Genomic DNA, 18460 nt, shown 5'->3' on the forward strand with positions numbered 1-18460 from the left:
TTTTCCAATATAGGGGGGTCGCTTTTAGTTTTCCAGATAATTGCAAAAAAACTATCGCGAATACTGTATTGAATTTTTCGTATTCCTGCACGCTCTTCTGCAACGTAAACCTGTGCGGCGTTTGTTTACGTTTTGACTGTGTAGAGATGAGGTAGAAAACGGGAGGGTGGAAAGAGCCGGCCTGACCCACCCAGTGCTTAACACGCACCCAGTGTTTCTAAAAAGAAGGTTTCCGTTAAGAAATTAACATTTGCGCCAATTTTCAATATCATATTCGTAATCAGCACGTGAAAATACGTAGGAATCTAGAGTATAATTTAGAAACAGTGGGTGCGTGTGAAACACTGGGTGGGTGTGTGTGGTGTCAGGCTGGCCCTTTCCGCCCCCCCTGTTTTCTCTCTTATCTTTACACAGTCAAAATGTAAACAAACGTTGCACCGAAACAGACTTACGTTGCAGCGCAGCGTGCAGGAATACGAAAAATTCAATACAGTATTCGCGATAGTTTTTTGCAAATATCTCGAAAACTAAAAGCGACCCCCCTATATTGGAAAAGTAAAAAGCTGTTCAGAATGTGTTGCTGCATAACATATTTAAATTTCATCAAAATCGGAGTGGGCAGTACTTTTCTGTATAATTACCCGAATTATAAAGCAATCTTGCTAATCGTCAAACAAAATCAACGTTTCGATCCTAGTTTGGATCTTTTTCAAGATTTATTTGAATCGCGTTTGCTTTTGGGAAAATAAATTTATAATAAATGTGTGATAAACGATGGAACCGTTGCGCGGAAAGCCTTTAAAAGTTTAGAAAGAAACAATTGTTTCGACCAGCAGGTGTTAAACAGATTATAAATTGATTATAAAACTTCAAACCAATTCTATTCGTATAACTATAGAGAAGTTCATACACATCGCTTCGGTCTGATCAGAGGCGAAGATAATCTACTTATGCTTGTCCGACCACAGATAGGCCTATTCTACTCACGTCGAGCTATGCAGGATTGTTCTACTTTACAAGGTCGACCACAGACTGGATTATTCTACTTATCCATGTCTGACCGCAGGCATAGTTATTCTATTTATCTATGGCGGGCCACAGGTATGGTTATCCACGTCTGGCCACAAGCGGGATCATTCTACTTACTATGGTTTGTTGCCACGGAACCATTCCACCGCTGTACCTGTCCAGGTGGATTATTCTGCTGAATTATGTCTGGCTCCAGATAGAGCACTATCACTGTGCCATTTAAACGCTTATCGTACTAATTTAGTCCAGTCGCCAGGTACTTTTACCTGGAAAATATTCCGAACTTAACGAAATTTCGACACGTCATTTAGTCATTCCGTTTTCGACCTCGAGGACCCTGTGCTAACTTGGGGAGGGGGGAAAAACCACGATTTTTATTACCTTGTTTTGGTTTTTCGCCTATTACTCAAAAACTGTGGGTCCTCGGAACTTTTGTTTTTCATTTTTGGAAAGAGCATTGAATTTCATCGTGTAACATCTACAATTCCTGAACGAACAAAAGTTTGATCAACACCGAAACCGTACTGAAATCAGTCGCTCATTCTTCTTTTTCTAGCTCTAACCTTTAGCATGTATGCAAGATCGTATAATCGACTCTCGCCAGCCGGGTGCAGTTTCTTTTTTCATTTACACGCACTTGCCGGCGAACTTTACAGTCTTCCGGTAGACGAAGAGACTATGGCGATAGTCGACAGCGTCATTTTTTGCGCTGCAAACGAGGAGATAAGCCGTGGAAAGTGCGGGGGTGGTGGCTCTCGCGAGCTGGGCCCCGGCAAATGACTCTGTTCTTTGTCAAGCTGCACGTGACGGATATTACGGCAGGTGTTTTCGTCTCTGCCGGTCGTTCGGAGATATTGCCCTCCACCCCCTGGAGTCCTCAGGGTCCCGTAAGGATAATTTATGGGGTCGTCGAGGGTTGGGGGCGGTGAAGCGACCGGGTCGCGTGACTCGAAAACTGCCGTTCAGGTTACGAGCACGATAAAAGCTCGATCTAATTGGACCAACGATAAATACGTCGGCCGCTCTTCAGCGTTTGAGTGGCTGGCCCGATGTGCGTTCATGCTACTGTAACTCGGCGTAACAGTCTTTTTTACACCCGGCCAGATTGAATACCCGCGGCGAACGACGAGCACCCAGTCGAGAGACAGTTCTCGGCAGCTGTCGAAATGTTTTCCGTTGTCTGCTAATTTTCTGCGTTGTTGTTCGTTTAAACTGTGAGATTCGTTGTTAATTTGTACAGTGTTTTTTCCGTTAATCGTCCGAATACAATTAAACATACGTACACAACTGATCCAATAACAAAACCTCTTTATTTTTCATTATTTTTCTATGGGACTTTCGCCAACATGTTCGCGTGGCATTTTTCTAATGAAAATTATACCAAATATGAGATGATTCCGATGATATTTACTCGTGTGATGAACGATGAAAGTTTTGGACGCAAAAAGAGCGAGGCATTTGGGACACATTTCTCGAGAAAACACTGTACATCAATCTTTTCAATTACTTTGTGTCGGAGGAACGAAGTGTTAATTCTAATTGTGTCGTAGAATACTTCCGGTTCATCATTTTCTAATTCTTTTTATGCCGATACGCGGATAGAGTGTTTGGGAAGCGAGAAAAAGTGGAAACTTTTCCCTAAAATCGAGTTGGGAGATTCATCGAGCCACGGCGCACGAGTCCCGCGAATTTCCAAACTGCATTTTCTCGGAAACGAGGACACCCGCACAAACTCTGACGCGGCGAATTTACGAATTCGTACACAGAAACTGTAACCAGAGATTAGTTTATAGTTGAAATTTATAGGGAATCAATGATAGCGGCAAAGTATAAAGAAAAGTTGCGATCGTCTAATTTCTTTTGTAAAAATTCATCCCCGAGGGGATTAAACGCGAAGGATTTAGTTCCGGACGATTTCGTGCGGTGGAAAGTTGGTCCCGCTTTAATACAGCGAATTTACGGAGCGCGCGATTATTTCCGGGATATAATAACACCCTGGCTGGTGACCGTATGTTGGCAAAATGTGGCCAAACAATTTCGTAGCGTCCCGGTGTACGTGTATCGCTCGTTAAAGCAAGTAGGTTGCCAGTGGAGCCGCGTATCGTCGATCGCGTGCGAGGAAACTTGAAACCCCCGTCTCTCTCTCTCTCTCTCTCTCTCTCTCTCTCTCTCTCTCTCTCTCTAGCAACAGAACCCGGCGAAAAACACGAGTCAACACCTTCAACCCCTTATACACTCGGTTCCTCCCGCACACGTATTCATCCCGCGGGATTATTAATTGCGTGACGAGAGCCGGTCGACCGTGATTTCCGAGGGCGTGCTCTTCGACGACGAATATTCCGGTCCTCGAGCGAACTTCGGGACATCGAAGTTGATGGATCGCTAAGATTCCCCGGGACTATCGCGCCATAATTAATTCCCGCCGTTCGAAATAAATCGATGCTTGGCGCGGTCCTTTAAACGCCACTGAATCTCCTTGTTCCGATAATTACGCCAGACTCTTCATTTACACGGTAGACACGTTCCTCGAAACGCCTTGTGTTGGATTTACCGACAGTTCCAACATCGCCTCTACTTTTACAATAGCTTAGAATAACCGAAGGCAGTATAAGGGCTGTAAGCCAGATGTGTTGTAAGAGGGTCTTGCCTGGAAAAACCCTCGACGCACCAAGGCCACTATTCATAAGACAGAGGCCCGTAGATATGCTATATAGGACCCCGTTTCCCTTTTCGAGAGTCAAGTATCGTTCAGATCAGTTTTAGTTAGTCTGCTGCAGATCCTCTTCAAGGAAAGACGTTTCGTTCCGAGCCGTTGAATAAAGGCTTTGTTTTTTCGAACATTAACTCTGACTTTGTTTAAAATCAGCACCCCATTCCCAACACCTTGTAACAGAAGCGCCGAGAACATTTTTCAAATGTTCTCACAGAGATCTCAATTTACACGAATTTCTTCGGCAAAACGGGTCTCCGGTTTCTCGTCTGCTGCGTCACGTAAAAAAATCTCGGAGGAAAATGAACAACGGCGTTCGTAGATAGAGGCGTCAAGCTTTGAAATGAGTTGAGGTTACATTCTCCACGATTTGTTTTTCACGAAATTATACAACTGGTCGAATATCGTCGATTTCTCGAGAAAACAGCTCGTAGCAGATGTTAGTAGATGTTCGTCGAATTGCTTCGGACCTCCTCCGGTAATTTGCAATATACATGGAGAGGTTCTACGATCGGTCGGCGAAGTGACTCGAGCTCGGCCAGATCCGTCAAAGTGTACGGTCCGGTGGTTGCAATATCAAACATCTTCGAGTTCCTTGGTAGATAATCGGAGCCACCGTTGGTCGGAAACCACCGTCACCCATTCAGCGTTCCATCAGCGGCCGTTAAACTTTCATTCCTGTGAAAAGCGTAGTTTTTCCGTGGCGGGAGACACGCGGACGAACGTGTCCGATGGCGCTCGCGGGAACGAACACGTACGAGTGCAGCTAGTGCACTGGGGGATGCACGCGGCGTGCTGCAGATTCTTGCGGTCGCGTATAACCCTGGATCCACGTACACATTCGCGTACACGGCAAACACATGGACAACCTACGGGCACAGGCACGCGTGGGCAAACACTCGATAAAGAGAGAGCGAGAGAGAGAGAGAGAGAGAGAGAACACATGGAGGCGAAAGGTGTACAAGCCGCCGAGAATCGTGAATTTTTTAACCGGAAGCGCACTGCGGTTTGCACAGCGGCCGCAGCTGAGGATCCTGAGCCTTATACGTGACGGTCGGAAGCCCTTCCTCAATATTAAGGTTTAATATTTAACGCGTGCGCGCGTTACTTCCGGCACATCCCGCTTCTTCTTCCTTTTATCGACTAGTGACCGTCTTATCACGACATTCATCTTATTTTTCCATTGCTTATCAATATGAATTTTCCTTTATGTCGATCGTAAGTAGTGCAAACCCAACAAAAACATTCTGTAAACAGGAGCCAAGTTCTTATGGCCGTAAAAAGTTGTGAGATCAAACAAAATACGGCCAAGTTCCAAAGGTAAAAGTACCTGGCGACAGGACTATTATCAATATGTCAGATCTTTATTCAAATATAATTAATAGACAGCGGATCTTTATGCAAAATAAAAATTGTCTACCTGAACTGCGACGACCTCGAGTGAAATAGAAATTTATTTTCTTTCTCACTAGACAGCATCTGTCTAGTAATTTAATTTCCGGGACAATGTTTCATGAGCGGTGAATACACCCTTCAAAGCCAGAATAAAGTACCGACGAGTTCGCATAACAATCTGGTTTATTTCTCCGAGTTGCTAAACAGTAAATTTACGTAAGCATCTGCCACCGCTAAACGGATAGGACACAACTCTCTCCAGTTATTAGTAACTCCCGCAGCTTTGTGCAAGCTCGCATCCCAATGGTGTGGTATTCGCAAAACTGAGTGTCAAACTTGCGGGACGCGTGTCCTTCGTAAAAGCTTTTCACGAGCTCGAAATAAAACAGAAATGGCATGGAGCTTCCGGGAAGTTTCGCATTTTAATTTGTTCTACACCATAAACCTCGCAACCTAGTTACCTCGTACAAACCTCTGACACTCTGCCGTAAACTTTATTGAAAAACTAAACTTGTTAGCCGGCTCTGGATATCGGTAATGTCCGCGTTAACTTCTATAACCAGTTTCCACGGGAGAACTTCTTTACTTCCGATACTTAATCCGCGGATGAGACATTTTGACCCAGAATTATAAACGTTCCGTCTCTAATCGAATTTCTTAGCAATTTCAGCCACTAATTAGTAGATCGCGGATCTTTATGCATTTATGAAGAAATTGATGGAATGAAAAATAAAACAGTAATTGATCGGAAAGATTTAAGAGCACACACCGTAACGTTGTTTCAACGTAATAAAGTCATCAAGGGATGAAACGAATTTCCATAAAGATCCGCAGTCTACTAATTAGTAATATTAAGATTCAAGAAAGAGGAAACGTAGAAAATTATTGACGTTATATCTACCTTCGGTTTTTTCATTAATTTTCGTTATTCCGACGCAAATGAAAACAGCATTTCTATAATTACTATTTACGAATGTTCTCGGAGCAGCTCGAGCAGGGTGTAAAGGGTTAAGAGCACATCAAACTCATCGTGAAACCCCGAAATCTCATTCTCCAGATTTCCCCAGCGTGATAAAACCAAAAAAAAATCTTCGAACAATAAAGAAGCAAAAAAGGACGAGGGTTTCAGCAGGTTCGCCAGGAATATTAACGCACGTCCCATTTTAATTAATCCGGGGCGAGCTTCTGGTATTTCTATACTGGCGTCAGACGATTCCTTTCGCATCGAAATTCCCGTGCTCGTTAATTAATTCCCGCGAGAAAGTAGTGCGCGGAATCGTCCTGCCCGCGGATCCGTTTTTGTTTAACGACACCCGGCGAGCCAGATGGAGAAAGAAAGAGTGTGAGAAAAAGAATGAGGAAGCCCTCGATTTCACATGGAGACCCGTGTTTCACGCGGTCGGGGCCAATTAATCGATAACTACCCCGGGAACTTGTTCCCGACTTCTTGAAAACGATCGACGACACAGCCGTTACGTTATCCTTGTTTCGAAGGCGGATGAAAAAGCTTGCAGTTTGCCCCGGCGGGTCGAGTGGCCTCGAGAGGGTAGCAACCCCCCTCGTTCGCCGGCATACCGGAAGGGATGCGTTCGAGGGCCGATAGCGGCGCCGGATGTCGCTAACCGCCCTCCGCTCTCGAAACTATTGTTCGGCGAACTATCGCGCGGAGACACCGGCCGGGCCGAGTTTTCCCTGAAAGAGGGCCGAGTTTCTCTGTTCGTACGTGGCCCACCGCCGCTACCACCCCCCGAAACTCACCCCCCAAAGTGGATGAATACCCTCTTGAGGACCAACACCGCCGCCACCTTCCCGCTAACCGAGCTCGATAAACGGGCGACCGTGTTACTCGATTTTCTACCGATTCATCCTCCCGACGGATTTACCAGATCGTTGATGAAGCGCGCGGTCACCGCGAGAAAAGCTCGCAATTTAATCGGACGGGAATGCCGATCCAGTTCGGTGGTTAATATCTGATTCATCGAGGTTATAAAGACGCAGGAAGCTGTCGGTGATCGGATTCCGATACTCGATAATCTCCAGCGGGATCACTTTTCGAAGACGATCATTCGAAATTGCCTGTCGGCTGGTCGAGGAACAGGATATAAACGTAAAAGCTGAAGACGAGCTTGCTTCGAAATATTTCCGCGATTCTCCGAAATTGGGGTCCTGCGAGAGCTTTATTTCAATTTCTCTTGCCGTCCGGCCAATTTTTGCACGTACCACTTCGACGCTGAATTCTTGCGATCTGGAATGATTTACGAAATCGATCCTCTATAATCCTAATATACAGGGTCATCCGTTTTTAAACGGCCAAACGTTAACCAGCTGTAGAGGACCCCAAATGGAACAACTTTTACCCCTTTCCAGATAATTGCAAAAAACCATCATTTTTTGAGTTTACATAAAATTAAATATCTCAGGACTCCAATGATGAATCTTGATGGTTTTTCCTTTGTTTAGTTTAAAATAAGTAGGGGCATCTTTTTTATTGGATAAACTTTTTTGTATGACCTTCGGATCATGGTTTTTTTGGCGTGGAGCACACCGCCACTTTCCAACTTATTTCTTTCAGGCTTCACGGTGTGCCCCACGCCAAAAAAACCATGATCCGAAGGTCATACAAAAAAGTTTGTTAAATAAAAAAGATGCCCCTACTTATTTTAAACTAAACAAAGGAAAAACCATCAAGATTCATCATTGGAGTCCTGAGATATTTAATTTTATGTAAACTCAAAAAATGATGGTTTTTTGCAATTATCTGGAAATCAAGGCCGAAACAAAAAAAGTGACAGCGGTAAAAGTTGTTCCATTTGGGGTCCTCTACAGCTGGTTAACGTTTGGCCGTTTAAAAACGCGGATGACCCTGTAGAATAATATTCTAATGTACAGTCAGCGGCCATATTAAGTGGACACCCTTAAAAATCGCATAACTTTTTAGAAATTAGTCCAAAGGACTTGAATTTTTTTAAATATGTTAAACCGGCTAGTTCGCTAGAGAATAAGAAATCAAAAATTGATTAAGATTGCAATTGGTAGGAATCATACAAAATTTTTAAAAATGATGTTTTGTTAACTTTTTTATCTGGGCCTGTAACGATAATTTACAAAATACGTTTTATAGATTTCGGTAACTTGTATGCATACTGAAAATTTCATCGGAATCGGTCAACATCGCAATGAGCTACAAACGTTTGAAGATGATCACGCAAGGGCGAAATGTCCTGGCAAGGCTGAAAATCTGCGACTTTCACCCTTAAGCTCTCATCTTTAAACGTATGTAGCTCATTGCAATGTTGACCGATCTCGATGAAATCTTCAGTATGCATACAAGTTACCGAAATCTACAGGCTGTCCCAAAATTCCTTCAACAGCCGGAAATGGTAGGTTCCTGAGATCATTTGAAGCAATATGTTCCTTTGCAAAAATGTTATCCGCGGCTTTGTTTAGGAGTTATTAACGAAAAACACGGACCAATCAGAGCGCGACCTAGACGCGAGTTAGTACAGTCGGCCAATAGACAGTTGGCGCGCCATGACTACTGTGCCAACTCGCGTCTGGGTCGCGCTCTGATTCGTCCGTGTTTTTCGTTAATAACTCCTAAACATTTATAACATTTTTGCAAAGGAAAATATTGCTTCAAATGATCTCGGGAACCTTCCATTTCCGGCTGTTGAAGGAATTTTGGGACACCCTGTATAAAATTATCCTGCATTTTGTAAATTATCGTTACAGGCCCAGATAGAAAAGTTGCAATATGCACTTACCAATTGCAATCATAATACATTTTTGTTTACTTATTCTCTAGCGAACTAGTCGGTCTAACATCTTTAAAAAATTCAAGTTCTTTCGACCAATTTTCAAAAAGTTATGCGATCTTTAAGAGTGTCCACTTAATATTGCCGCTGACTGTAGAGTCAAATGTTCGTAATTATTTACAAAGAGGCACTCCTCTCCGATTTCAATGAAATTTCAATATCTTACGCAGCTACACATTTTGAAAAACCTTTAGCTTTCGAGATATTTGCAAAAAACTATTATACTATAATATTACTGGATTGAATTTCATCCTGGAATGAGTTTACTGTTTACGAGGACCGCGGAGAAGAAACTATGTCGAATTCTCTTTGTAAATAATTAGGAGAATTTGTATGTACCAACCGATTGGCTGAATGGATAGCAGGAAATTCGACAGCAGCTGTGCGACTTTGTGTTTCAGGTTCTGGCTCGATCGAGGCGATTTCAAGATGACGCTGCGGTACATGAACCTGCTGAAGGGTGCTCCTAGGTCTATCGCCAAGGATTGGATGAACGAGACGAGGATCCTGTTGGAGACCCAGCAGGCCGTAGACACTCTGTTAGCGTACGCAGGAGCGATCGGGCTCGTGTTCCTTGGTGCCGGAGACTCGGAGGTCAGTGGAAAGTAGAAACAGGAAAGTATGCACAGCGAGAAAACTGCCGACCCGAACAATAGCACCTCGATCAGTGACGAACAAGATCTATGGTTCTATTCTAACGGTTCCATTATAGCGAAACCACATGTTGAACATCGTCCAAGTTATACTTCTCGTTCAACAGCCAACGTTCTTTAAGGGAATTTATCATTTCGCAAACCTAAAAAAAAAACAGATGCCTGAATTTCATTTGATTATCGGAGACAGGAATTTATGGTCAGCTCAATATTGTATATTTGGAATTCTTTATAACGACTGGTAGCAATGATGAAATACATAGAATATTTATATGGATTATCCTCTGTTCTTTTGACGATTATCATTCATTTTCCTTGGTTTTATGTGCGTGATCCTAATTCATTAATCAGTTATTCCAACCGAACACAGTCGAGAATGAAAATCGTCGTCTCTCCAGCACGATTTTATTTCCCATTTTCTCGTCGAAAAAAAAAGCTAAATACGAGACGGAAAATTATAAAACATCTCGAAAACCCGTATTTTCCCGGACCGGCCGTTTTCACAGATACCTTTATCAGTTTATATCGCGTTTCTGTTCCCGGAGGCGAAATTCTGCTCGTGTTATTATAAATTCATTCGATTTCGTAGGCGAAATAAATCTCGTTTATATTTTGTAATGTTGACACATGTGTTTTTATTCGTGGAAAATCGCACCGAGATTTCGGTTTCTCATTTCCATTTCAAATGATTAGGTTTGTAATTTATGTCGCCGGGGTGATACCGTGTTCGTAAGTGGTATAGATCATTGTGCGTCAGACTTGTACTCGGACGTTGATTTATTTTCGTACGAAACGTTTTTAAATGAATAATATGTTAGTGTTGTCGGCGCAACGGTTCGATCAACTAATTACGAAAAAGCAAATTTTGCACGTCAACTTAAACTTTCGACGTTTCGATCCATGTGTGGATCCTTTTCAAGCAATCCGTTTTTAAGATTTCCATGAAGCAAGTAAGTAATTTAATACAGTATCTTGACACAGAATTGCAATCTGATTTCACAGAAATCCTAAAGTTCTTGTTTATTACATTATGAAATCCTTTTCAGACGCAGTTTTTCTACTTTCTTGACATGGATCGAAACGTCGAAATTTGCTGTTTCGTAATTAGTTGATCGAACCGTTGCACAGTGGTCCAAACGGCCGATTTAGGAGTGCAAAAGTCTAAACGCTTCTAATAATCGATAATTCTGTGTTACATGTATTCTATACACATTAGATAAGTATAAAGAAGGCTAATTGAGTTCCGTAAGTTTATTGAAATATTTTTCTTTCTTAAAATATAGCAGAGGAAGCAACATATATTTCAATTTATAATGCCAGTTTTAATGTACAGTGTTAGAAGAGAAAAACTTGTACACACAATTCTTTATTTTTTACAAAAGTATAATTTTCAGAAATGAAATTTACGACAACAACAATAATAATACATATAAAAAACACAATAATAATAAAAATAAAACAATATTTATATCTAGTTATACTATTTACATCTCTAATTAGATATAATTATATAACCTAACACAATCCAAGCTGTTAACGATCTCTTCGACACAATAAGAATGAGAAACATTCATGTGGAAGGCCCATAATAATAGAAAACCAATCTCTTTTTGTTTACGCTCTGTACGACTCGCGAAAATAACTGCCAATCGGCCCTCCAACAACAATGCCACAACACCAGGCATTCTTTGCACATTATTGCCTAATACGTCTATTAATCGTCTATTATATATTACTATAATAACACGTCTATTACATATGTACGTCCTACGCGTACTCGTCATCGAACTGTACCAGAAAAAATAAAATAATTTGCTAATCTGCATTTTTCTACAAATCAATTTGATGAAACCATAAACTACATATTTCATTCCTAATATGCATGCAAAAATTAACGCGAATACGGGCGAGTATCGTTAGTATTTCCTGCCAACTTAAGAAATGAATTTCTTAAAACCTCTTCGTTCCACGCGCGTACTCGTCATCGAACTGTACCAGAAAAAAATAAAATAACTTGCTAATTTGCAATTTCCTGCTAATAAATTTGATGAAACCATAAACTACATATTCCATTCCTAATATTCATGCAAAAATTAGCGCGAATACGGGCGAATATCATTAGTATTCCCTACAACAAACTTAAAAGATAAATTTCTTAATACTTCCTTGAGCAACATTAATTAAACATTTCCGAAAAATTGTTTTATATTTTTTTTCATATCTTCCCAATGCTTCTGAACACGGCTATTATAATTAGAAATCAATATTAACGTTCTAAACAATAAATAATAGGTGAAAAGGATGTCCTTTATATCGATGTACTTGTCATACTGCTACTTTCAACCTATGCCACACTTAACAATAATTGATTTGTGAAGTAATATTGTCGATTTTAACTTCTACAGATGTTGATGTAAGAAACAGTATTAAATGCCTACTTCATGTTTGGTTTTTTGACTTTTGCACTCCTAAATCGGCCGTTTGGACCACTGTGCGTTGCGCCGAGAACACTAACATATTATTCATTTAACAACCATACGATCGATAATTCAAACAATATTTATAACGTGTTTACTTGAGAAAGAAAATCTTCCCGATCAACAATTGGCTTTCATTGTCCCTTGAGAGAAGGAAATGATTTTTCGAACGACCTAATTCGTATAAAATTTGATACCAAAAAGATTTCAAATGTTTTCCTGTTCTCTTTACTTGACGCACAAAGTTATGGTAACTTTCGCGACGATTCCGCCGCCAATGACGAATTCCAAGTAGAACCCAGCACCGTGTGAGACCCCGATAATATGAAAACACCAGGGAAACGGCAGATACACGAACCAGTTCGCGTCACGTTCCTTTCGTTGTGCTTCGGACTGTTGCAGTAGTCGACGCAGAAGTAAAAGCTCGCTTCGAGAATGCTGTCCATCGAGATCAAGGAAAGCAACGCGGCCGGAATGCACCAGGATGGACGTGGAACAGACACACACAAATATTCGAACACACACAGCAAACATTCTCTCGCGGACACACATACACAACAGGCCACCATCAGCGAAGGGCGAGGTAGCTCGGAGAACGGTGAAAGAAATATGGAAACAGCCCTTTCACAATGGACGATATTTTCTCCCGTCAGGTAAAGAGAAAGGGGGAAAGACAGCGACCGAAGAAGAACGACTGAAGTTCGACCTTTCTTCACCACACACGTTGATTTCGATCCTCGACGCTCCGCGAACGCGTTCGCAAGTGAATATTCGAGAGGGAGTCGGGTCCAGATGATAGATGGACTCGCGGCTAATAAAAAGACGGAAAATCGCTTATAAAGTAGGGAACGGCGGCGATATTCGTGCGAAATACGAACGGGAGGTTGATATTTGAGGCAAAATCCGTCGAAAATGTGGGATACGGTTTTTTCGTACCGGCCTTCGTTCAGAGTTGGGCAGTATTTAAATACTTCTCGCCTCGGCTCTACAACGCCATCTCTGTACTACGATATAGGGTAACGAATAAACCATTAACCAACCATTAAAATTCAAAGATACATCACTTTTATTCGTTATTCGAGAGGGTACGAATGAAAAAGTATCTTTGATTCGACTTTTATTTAAATAATTTTGTATTCGCCGAAGAATGTGTTCGATGAATAATAGTTACAAATTGTATTCGAGGCTTCGAATACATCCACCTCGAATACAATTTGTAACTATTATTCATCGAATACATTCTCGGCGAATACAAGATTTTTAAAATAAAAGTCGAATAAAAGATACTTTTGTATTCGAACCTTCGAATAACGAATACAAATTTTCTATCTTTTATTCGTTATTCGAAATTTGTATTTAAATAGAATTTAAAGACAATGTATTTAAATAGAATTTAAAGACAATGTATTTAAATACAATTGTATTTAAATACAATTTAAAGACAATGTATTTAAATACAATTTAAAGACAATGTATTTAAATACAATTTAAAGACAATGTATTTAAATACAATTATATTTAAATACAATTTAAAGACAATGTATTTAAATACAATTTAAAGACAATGTATTTAAATACAATTTAAAGACAATGTATTTAAATACAATTTAAAGACAATGTATTTAAATACAATTATATTTAAATACAATTTAAAGACAATGTATTTAAATACAATTTAAAGACAATGTATTTAAATACAATTTAAAGACAATGTATTTAAATACAATTTAAAGACAATGTATTTAAATACAATTGTAAGAGTATTCTTTATTTAAACGTTTTAAATATTTTCGTAATTGAACACACAACAATATGAATGTAAACTTAATACTCAATAATTGCGTAACTGTAATTCGTTTTTCCGTAGTCGTATCGTATTTAACTATTTCGTGGTTTTTTCGAGCAACTAACTGCGTGAACGCGTCTTTCGTAATAATTTCTCGACGTGATGTTTTGTTTGTCTAACTATTTACATTGGTTACGCAGTCAATCGATATCGTATCGATTGACTCACGCATACACATACAAATATTATAACACGCATACAGCAAACATTCAAAATCTTGCTCCTACACAATTTTCGCCCAACACTGCCTTCGTTTCTCAGAAAAATCAGTCGAAAGTGTTCGGTGCGATGGGAGCAGTGGTACTGAACGGGTCCCGGCTTTGTTCTCGTGAAACCATTTATACAAACAATTTGTTGTAAGAACACACATCGCGTAACGTTGTTTCAATGTAATAAAGTCACCAAGGGATGAAACGAATTTTCATAAAGATCCGCAGTCTACTAATTAGTTATATTGAGACTCAAGACAGAAAAAACGTAGAAAATATTGGCATTATATCACATTGCGTTGTAAGTTGCAAATTCTTCATTTTAATGATTAAAAATACGGTATGACATCTATGGATTGATTTAATAAATTCAGTCAGCTGCTCGACTCCCTGGGGTTTGTAAATATACCAAACAAATGCACACTGTCATCATTTTGACAAATGTATTCTCGAATAAAGTTTCCTTGAACGTTGAGAACCACTGACACCATCCCGCCAATTAACTTCGATTCCGATTTTCTCGGAAACGGTGCCTCGTTCGAAGAAAATTCATCTCACATTTTGTTTCACTTTTAGCCGAACTAAGAGCGTTCGACATGGAATATATTACATTCTACATACCGGGTGTCTCGTTTCGGTGGTTTTCAAGATAGTACTATTTCAAATGTTGCACGATAATGCACGAGGTTCGACATTTTGTTTCATTTTCAACCGAACAACGCACCCTCTATCGAGTGTGTCGTATCACTTACCGGGTGTCCAACAAATTCTCCCTCACAATATACACTTTCGAACGAGAATCGAAGGTTGTTGCTGAATTCTCGCGTGTGTCTAGCACCGTTCTAATCTAGCCGAAAGAAGAAATTGCTAAATCTGTGCAGAAACGGTGGAAACGAGATTTCTCGAGGAACGTTTCCGACGATCGAAACGAGGCGACGAGGATATCTGTGTGGCCGGGTCTCCTTCCGACAGGCATTTCAAAGAGAAGTTGGACTCCCGCCTAATTTATTTCGTTCCGCGTTTTTCGACGTTAATCCGGGATCCGCGAGCGCCAGCTGGGTCCACGCGTCCTCTCGTTTCAACCGGAGAGGACACTTTTGAAAAACTTGCCGGGCTTATCGGATCCGAGCGACGCGCGCCGCCTTCCGGGAAATTCTCGGGACACTTTCGAGTGTAATGCGGTGTAATCACGGGAAAAATACAGAATATTCACCGTGTTTTTCGACCCTACGGCGCAGCGACGTCTCTGCAGGTCTGGTTTCTCGGCTGAGGAATTTTTCGAAAGGAATTCCGCTTCTGTTAATTACCAACGAAATCCCAAAAAGTGTCGCTTCGTTCGTTCGAACCGCGAAATTGGTCCAGATGCTTTATCCCCTGACAAATTTTTCATTCGAAGAGAAACAATCGATTCCCGACGATGATCGGGAATTTTCCAAAACGAATAAAACGTGACTAGCTGTCTAAGCATGGATGTCAGGGTGAATCGTAAACATCTGGACTATTTAAGGGTTGTTCGAGGAACCATTTGTTACCGTCTAAACTTGAAAGTAGATTTTTCTTTTGTATTTTCTCTGTGATCACATTGCGGCACATGTTTGGCGATCAAGGGTGCGTTCCGTTTCACGCATAATGCGCATACACTGTATAGTGTAGTATAAGAATCTCTATGCATACACTATACAGTGTATGCGCTTGAAGCGTGAAACGGAACGCACCCTAAGTAAGATCGCGCGAAGCGAGTTTACCAGCAACGCGTCGAGGAAAACGAATATTCTGTAAAGCACACGACGTTTTTTGTACCTATCGATCGCGAGATCCAAGGATCGCGTTTCTCCGTGGCGAGTCTGTTCCGAGTCTGTCTGTCGGTGCTCCTGGATCGTTTGGATCGTGTTGATCGGCCCGTTTCAAGGGCCGACGCCTATCCGCTAGCAAATAATAGAGAATTGAACAAATAAATATCATCCATGCTGTTTAAACGCGTCTCACTCATTTTTCATCGGATTATAACGATAATCCTTGGCCTTCGGTGGTGTGAACTCGCGGATGTTTATGCGAATAATTCAAATATTATTGAATTCTCGCATGCACTATCTTTTCAATTTTTCTGGACGCATAAAGATCCGCAGAAAAGCGTTACTGTATTCTGAAAGAAATCATTTCTAGGGGTGTGCGAGATCCCGGTCGGGACGGGAATTTCTCGCGGGATCGGGACGGAATCCCGACTCTGTCGGAATCCCGGATATTCTCGGGAATCCCGAATGGTTTCGAGAATTTCGGGAATCCGATTAACATCAGTTAATCGAGCGACAGGCGTTGTCGATCACTTTTTCCGCGGTTTTTGTCGTAGTTACGCGTTGAATTGTAATTAGATGTCGACAGAGGAACGCGCGTCGTACCTAGCAGCTACGTTCCAAGCGATGTAAAGTTTAATAAACGGATGAACAAGGCATCATGTTCGGCGAAGATCGTGGTTTCGAAACGAACGAGGACGATAAAGTGACGCGAAGACGGTGCTCGTAACTTGAAGTACCCTGGACGAAGCGATGACTGGAAGCAAACGGCTGTACATAGTGCGTTCATGGTTGTAGCGTTGCTTGAAAGCGACGCTGAGCTTCTTCGAATGATCAATAAAGATTTCATGACTGTTTAAGGCTGCTGCTAATGTATATTTTATTGCTCCACGTGTCCTCTTATCCGACAGTCGACCCGAACGTTCTGTTTAACTCGACAGAATAAGATCGCATCAATTTTTTATTATATACTATTATATTCTTTCTAGTTCGTGTTGCACGAACGTATTTTTTTTTTTTATTAACACGTGCGAACTATTGAAATATTCAAGATGGTATTATTTGAAATTCAAGCTTCTAAGTTATGAATAAAAGAGCGGACAATCTTCATCGGAAAAACGTATTCGGAATGAATATTTATAGTTCGCCAGCATCCGAGCAAGATGAAAGAGACCATATGCATCTCTCTATCCACGTTAAAAAACAAATGAAGATGCGTGGAAAACGTTAGTTCCATTTTTAAAGTTCCTAAAGGGCCGTAAAGCACTTTAAAAGTTGGATTAAAATCAATTTAATAAAACAAACAAATTTTCGATGCAGAAACTGTAGCAATGAAATTCTATTGACTAGTACTTTTTCTTTGAGAACAATTCCCGAAGGTTACTCTTTATAGACGGAGGTTGTTTTTGGCGGAGCGTTAGTGTTTTTCATTTTGACAGGAAATAATGACAGGAGAGGATGGGTTTCCATCGGTGACGTATTCGGCCGTAACGGAGGCGGCAGCGTCATGATTTCGCGAATAAATCGGAAATCTTGGCTCGCGTAGGAGCGAGATAAAGCAAGTTAATCAAGCGTGATGCGAGCAACAAAGAAAACGGGGTCGCGGCGATTCCCAGGCAGAGATAAGCTTGCACCGAAAATCCTCCCTGGGACAGCGCAATTTTTCATGGCCGCTCAAGAACAAGGCTGCCGCTCGGTTTTATGCATCAATAAAACAAACGCCGCCAGAAAGATCCGCGGTATCCGATTAGATAACGCCGGAATAAGGCGATTGTAATTCAGTTTTACGCGTTTTCAACTGTTAATTACTTACACAGTCTGCTGCTGCAGTCAAAGCAATCACTAGGAGTAAGAAATTATTTCTCCACATACGTCCTACCAACAATAATCTGCTCGTTTTGATGTGCTTTGACAAGAGTTTATTCGACCGTCTTGTTTGACAAAATTTACAGAAAGTTTTAGATTTACATCCAGAAATAAATAATAATAAAAATACCACCTCGTAGCTGAACAATGTGCCAACGCATCCCAAATAATGATTGAAATAAAAATAAATTTTTTAAAAATACCACGCTTTTAAAACGGACTAAAAAGTATAAAATATATTTTAAAAAAACACCACGTTTGAAAAACGGACTAAAAAGTATAAAATAATTTTCTCTAGCCCCATACAGATTCCTAACCCCGTACAGATAGTCCTGAAAATTTGTGATTGTGAGTTTTTAATAGCTACGAAAATACACTTGTAAGATTTAAAACGAAAAACGTGAAAAATTTTACAATCGATTTTGAACATATTGATGAGATTATAACAGAGATATGTAGTAAATTTCAGACGGTATTGCGACGCGTCATAGCGAAAACAAACGTCGTGGTAAAAATGGTAAAATGTCAAAGATAAAGGTTCGACGGAGAATCTCGGTGTAACGGTTCTTTCGCTTGGCAAACAAACATTATAGTATACTAATACGTAGTCACTTTGTAAACACCGCACGGAGTTCAAACGCACACTGACACACACTGAGATCCTTCGGTG

The 18460-nt window shown here is 40.8% G+C and overlaps 1 protein-coding gene across 4 annotated transcripts in view; it reads left to right on the top strand.

The window, feature by feature from the left end:
• LOC143219093 (MICOS complex subunit Mic60-like) overlaps window positions 1-16784 on the top strand; it is a 73903-nt gene extending 57119 nt beyond the window's left edge. For 3 of the 4 annotated variants that reach the window (XM_076444899.1, XM_076444898.1, XM_076444901.1), the window contains one exon: window positions 9351-9882. In XM_076444899.1, the coding sequence (XP_076301014.1) occupies window positions 9351-9558 (208 nt within the window). In that variant the 3' untranslated portion in view covers window positions 9559-9882. Of the gene's footprint in view, window positions 1-9350; window positions 9883-12481 lie in introns of those variants that run through there. The other variant, XM_076444900.1, reaches the window with a different exon arrangement.
• The last annotated feature ends 1676 nt before the right edge of the window (window positions 16785-18460 follow it).

This window comes from Lasioglossum baleicum, unplaced genomic scaffold (assembly GCF_051020765.1).
Source record: "Lasioglossum baleicum unplaced genomic scaffold, iyLasBale1 scaffold0021, whole genome shotgun sequence".
Lineage (NCBI taxonomy): Eukaryota > Metazoa > Arthropoda > Insecta > Hymenoptera > Halictidae > Lasioglossum > Lasioglossum baleicum.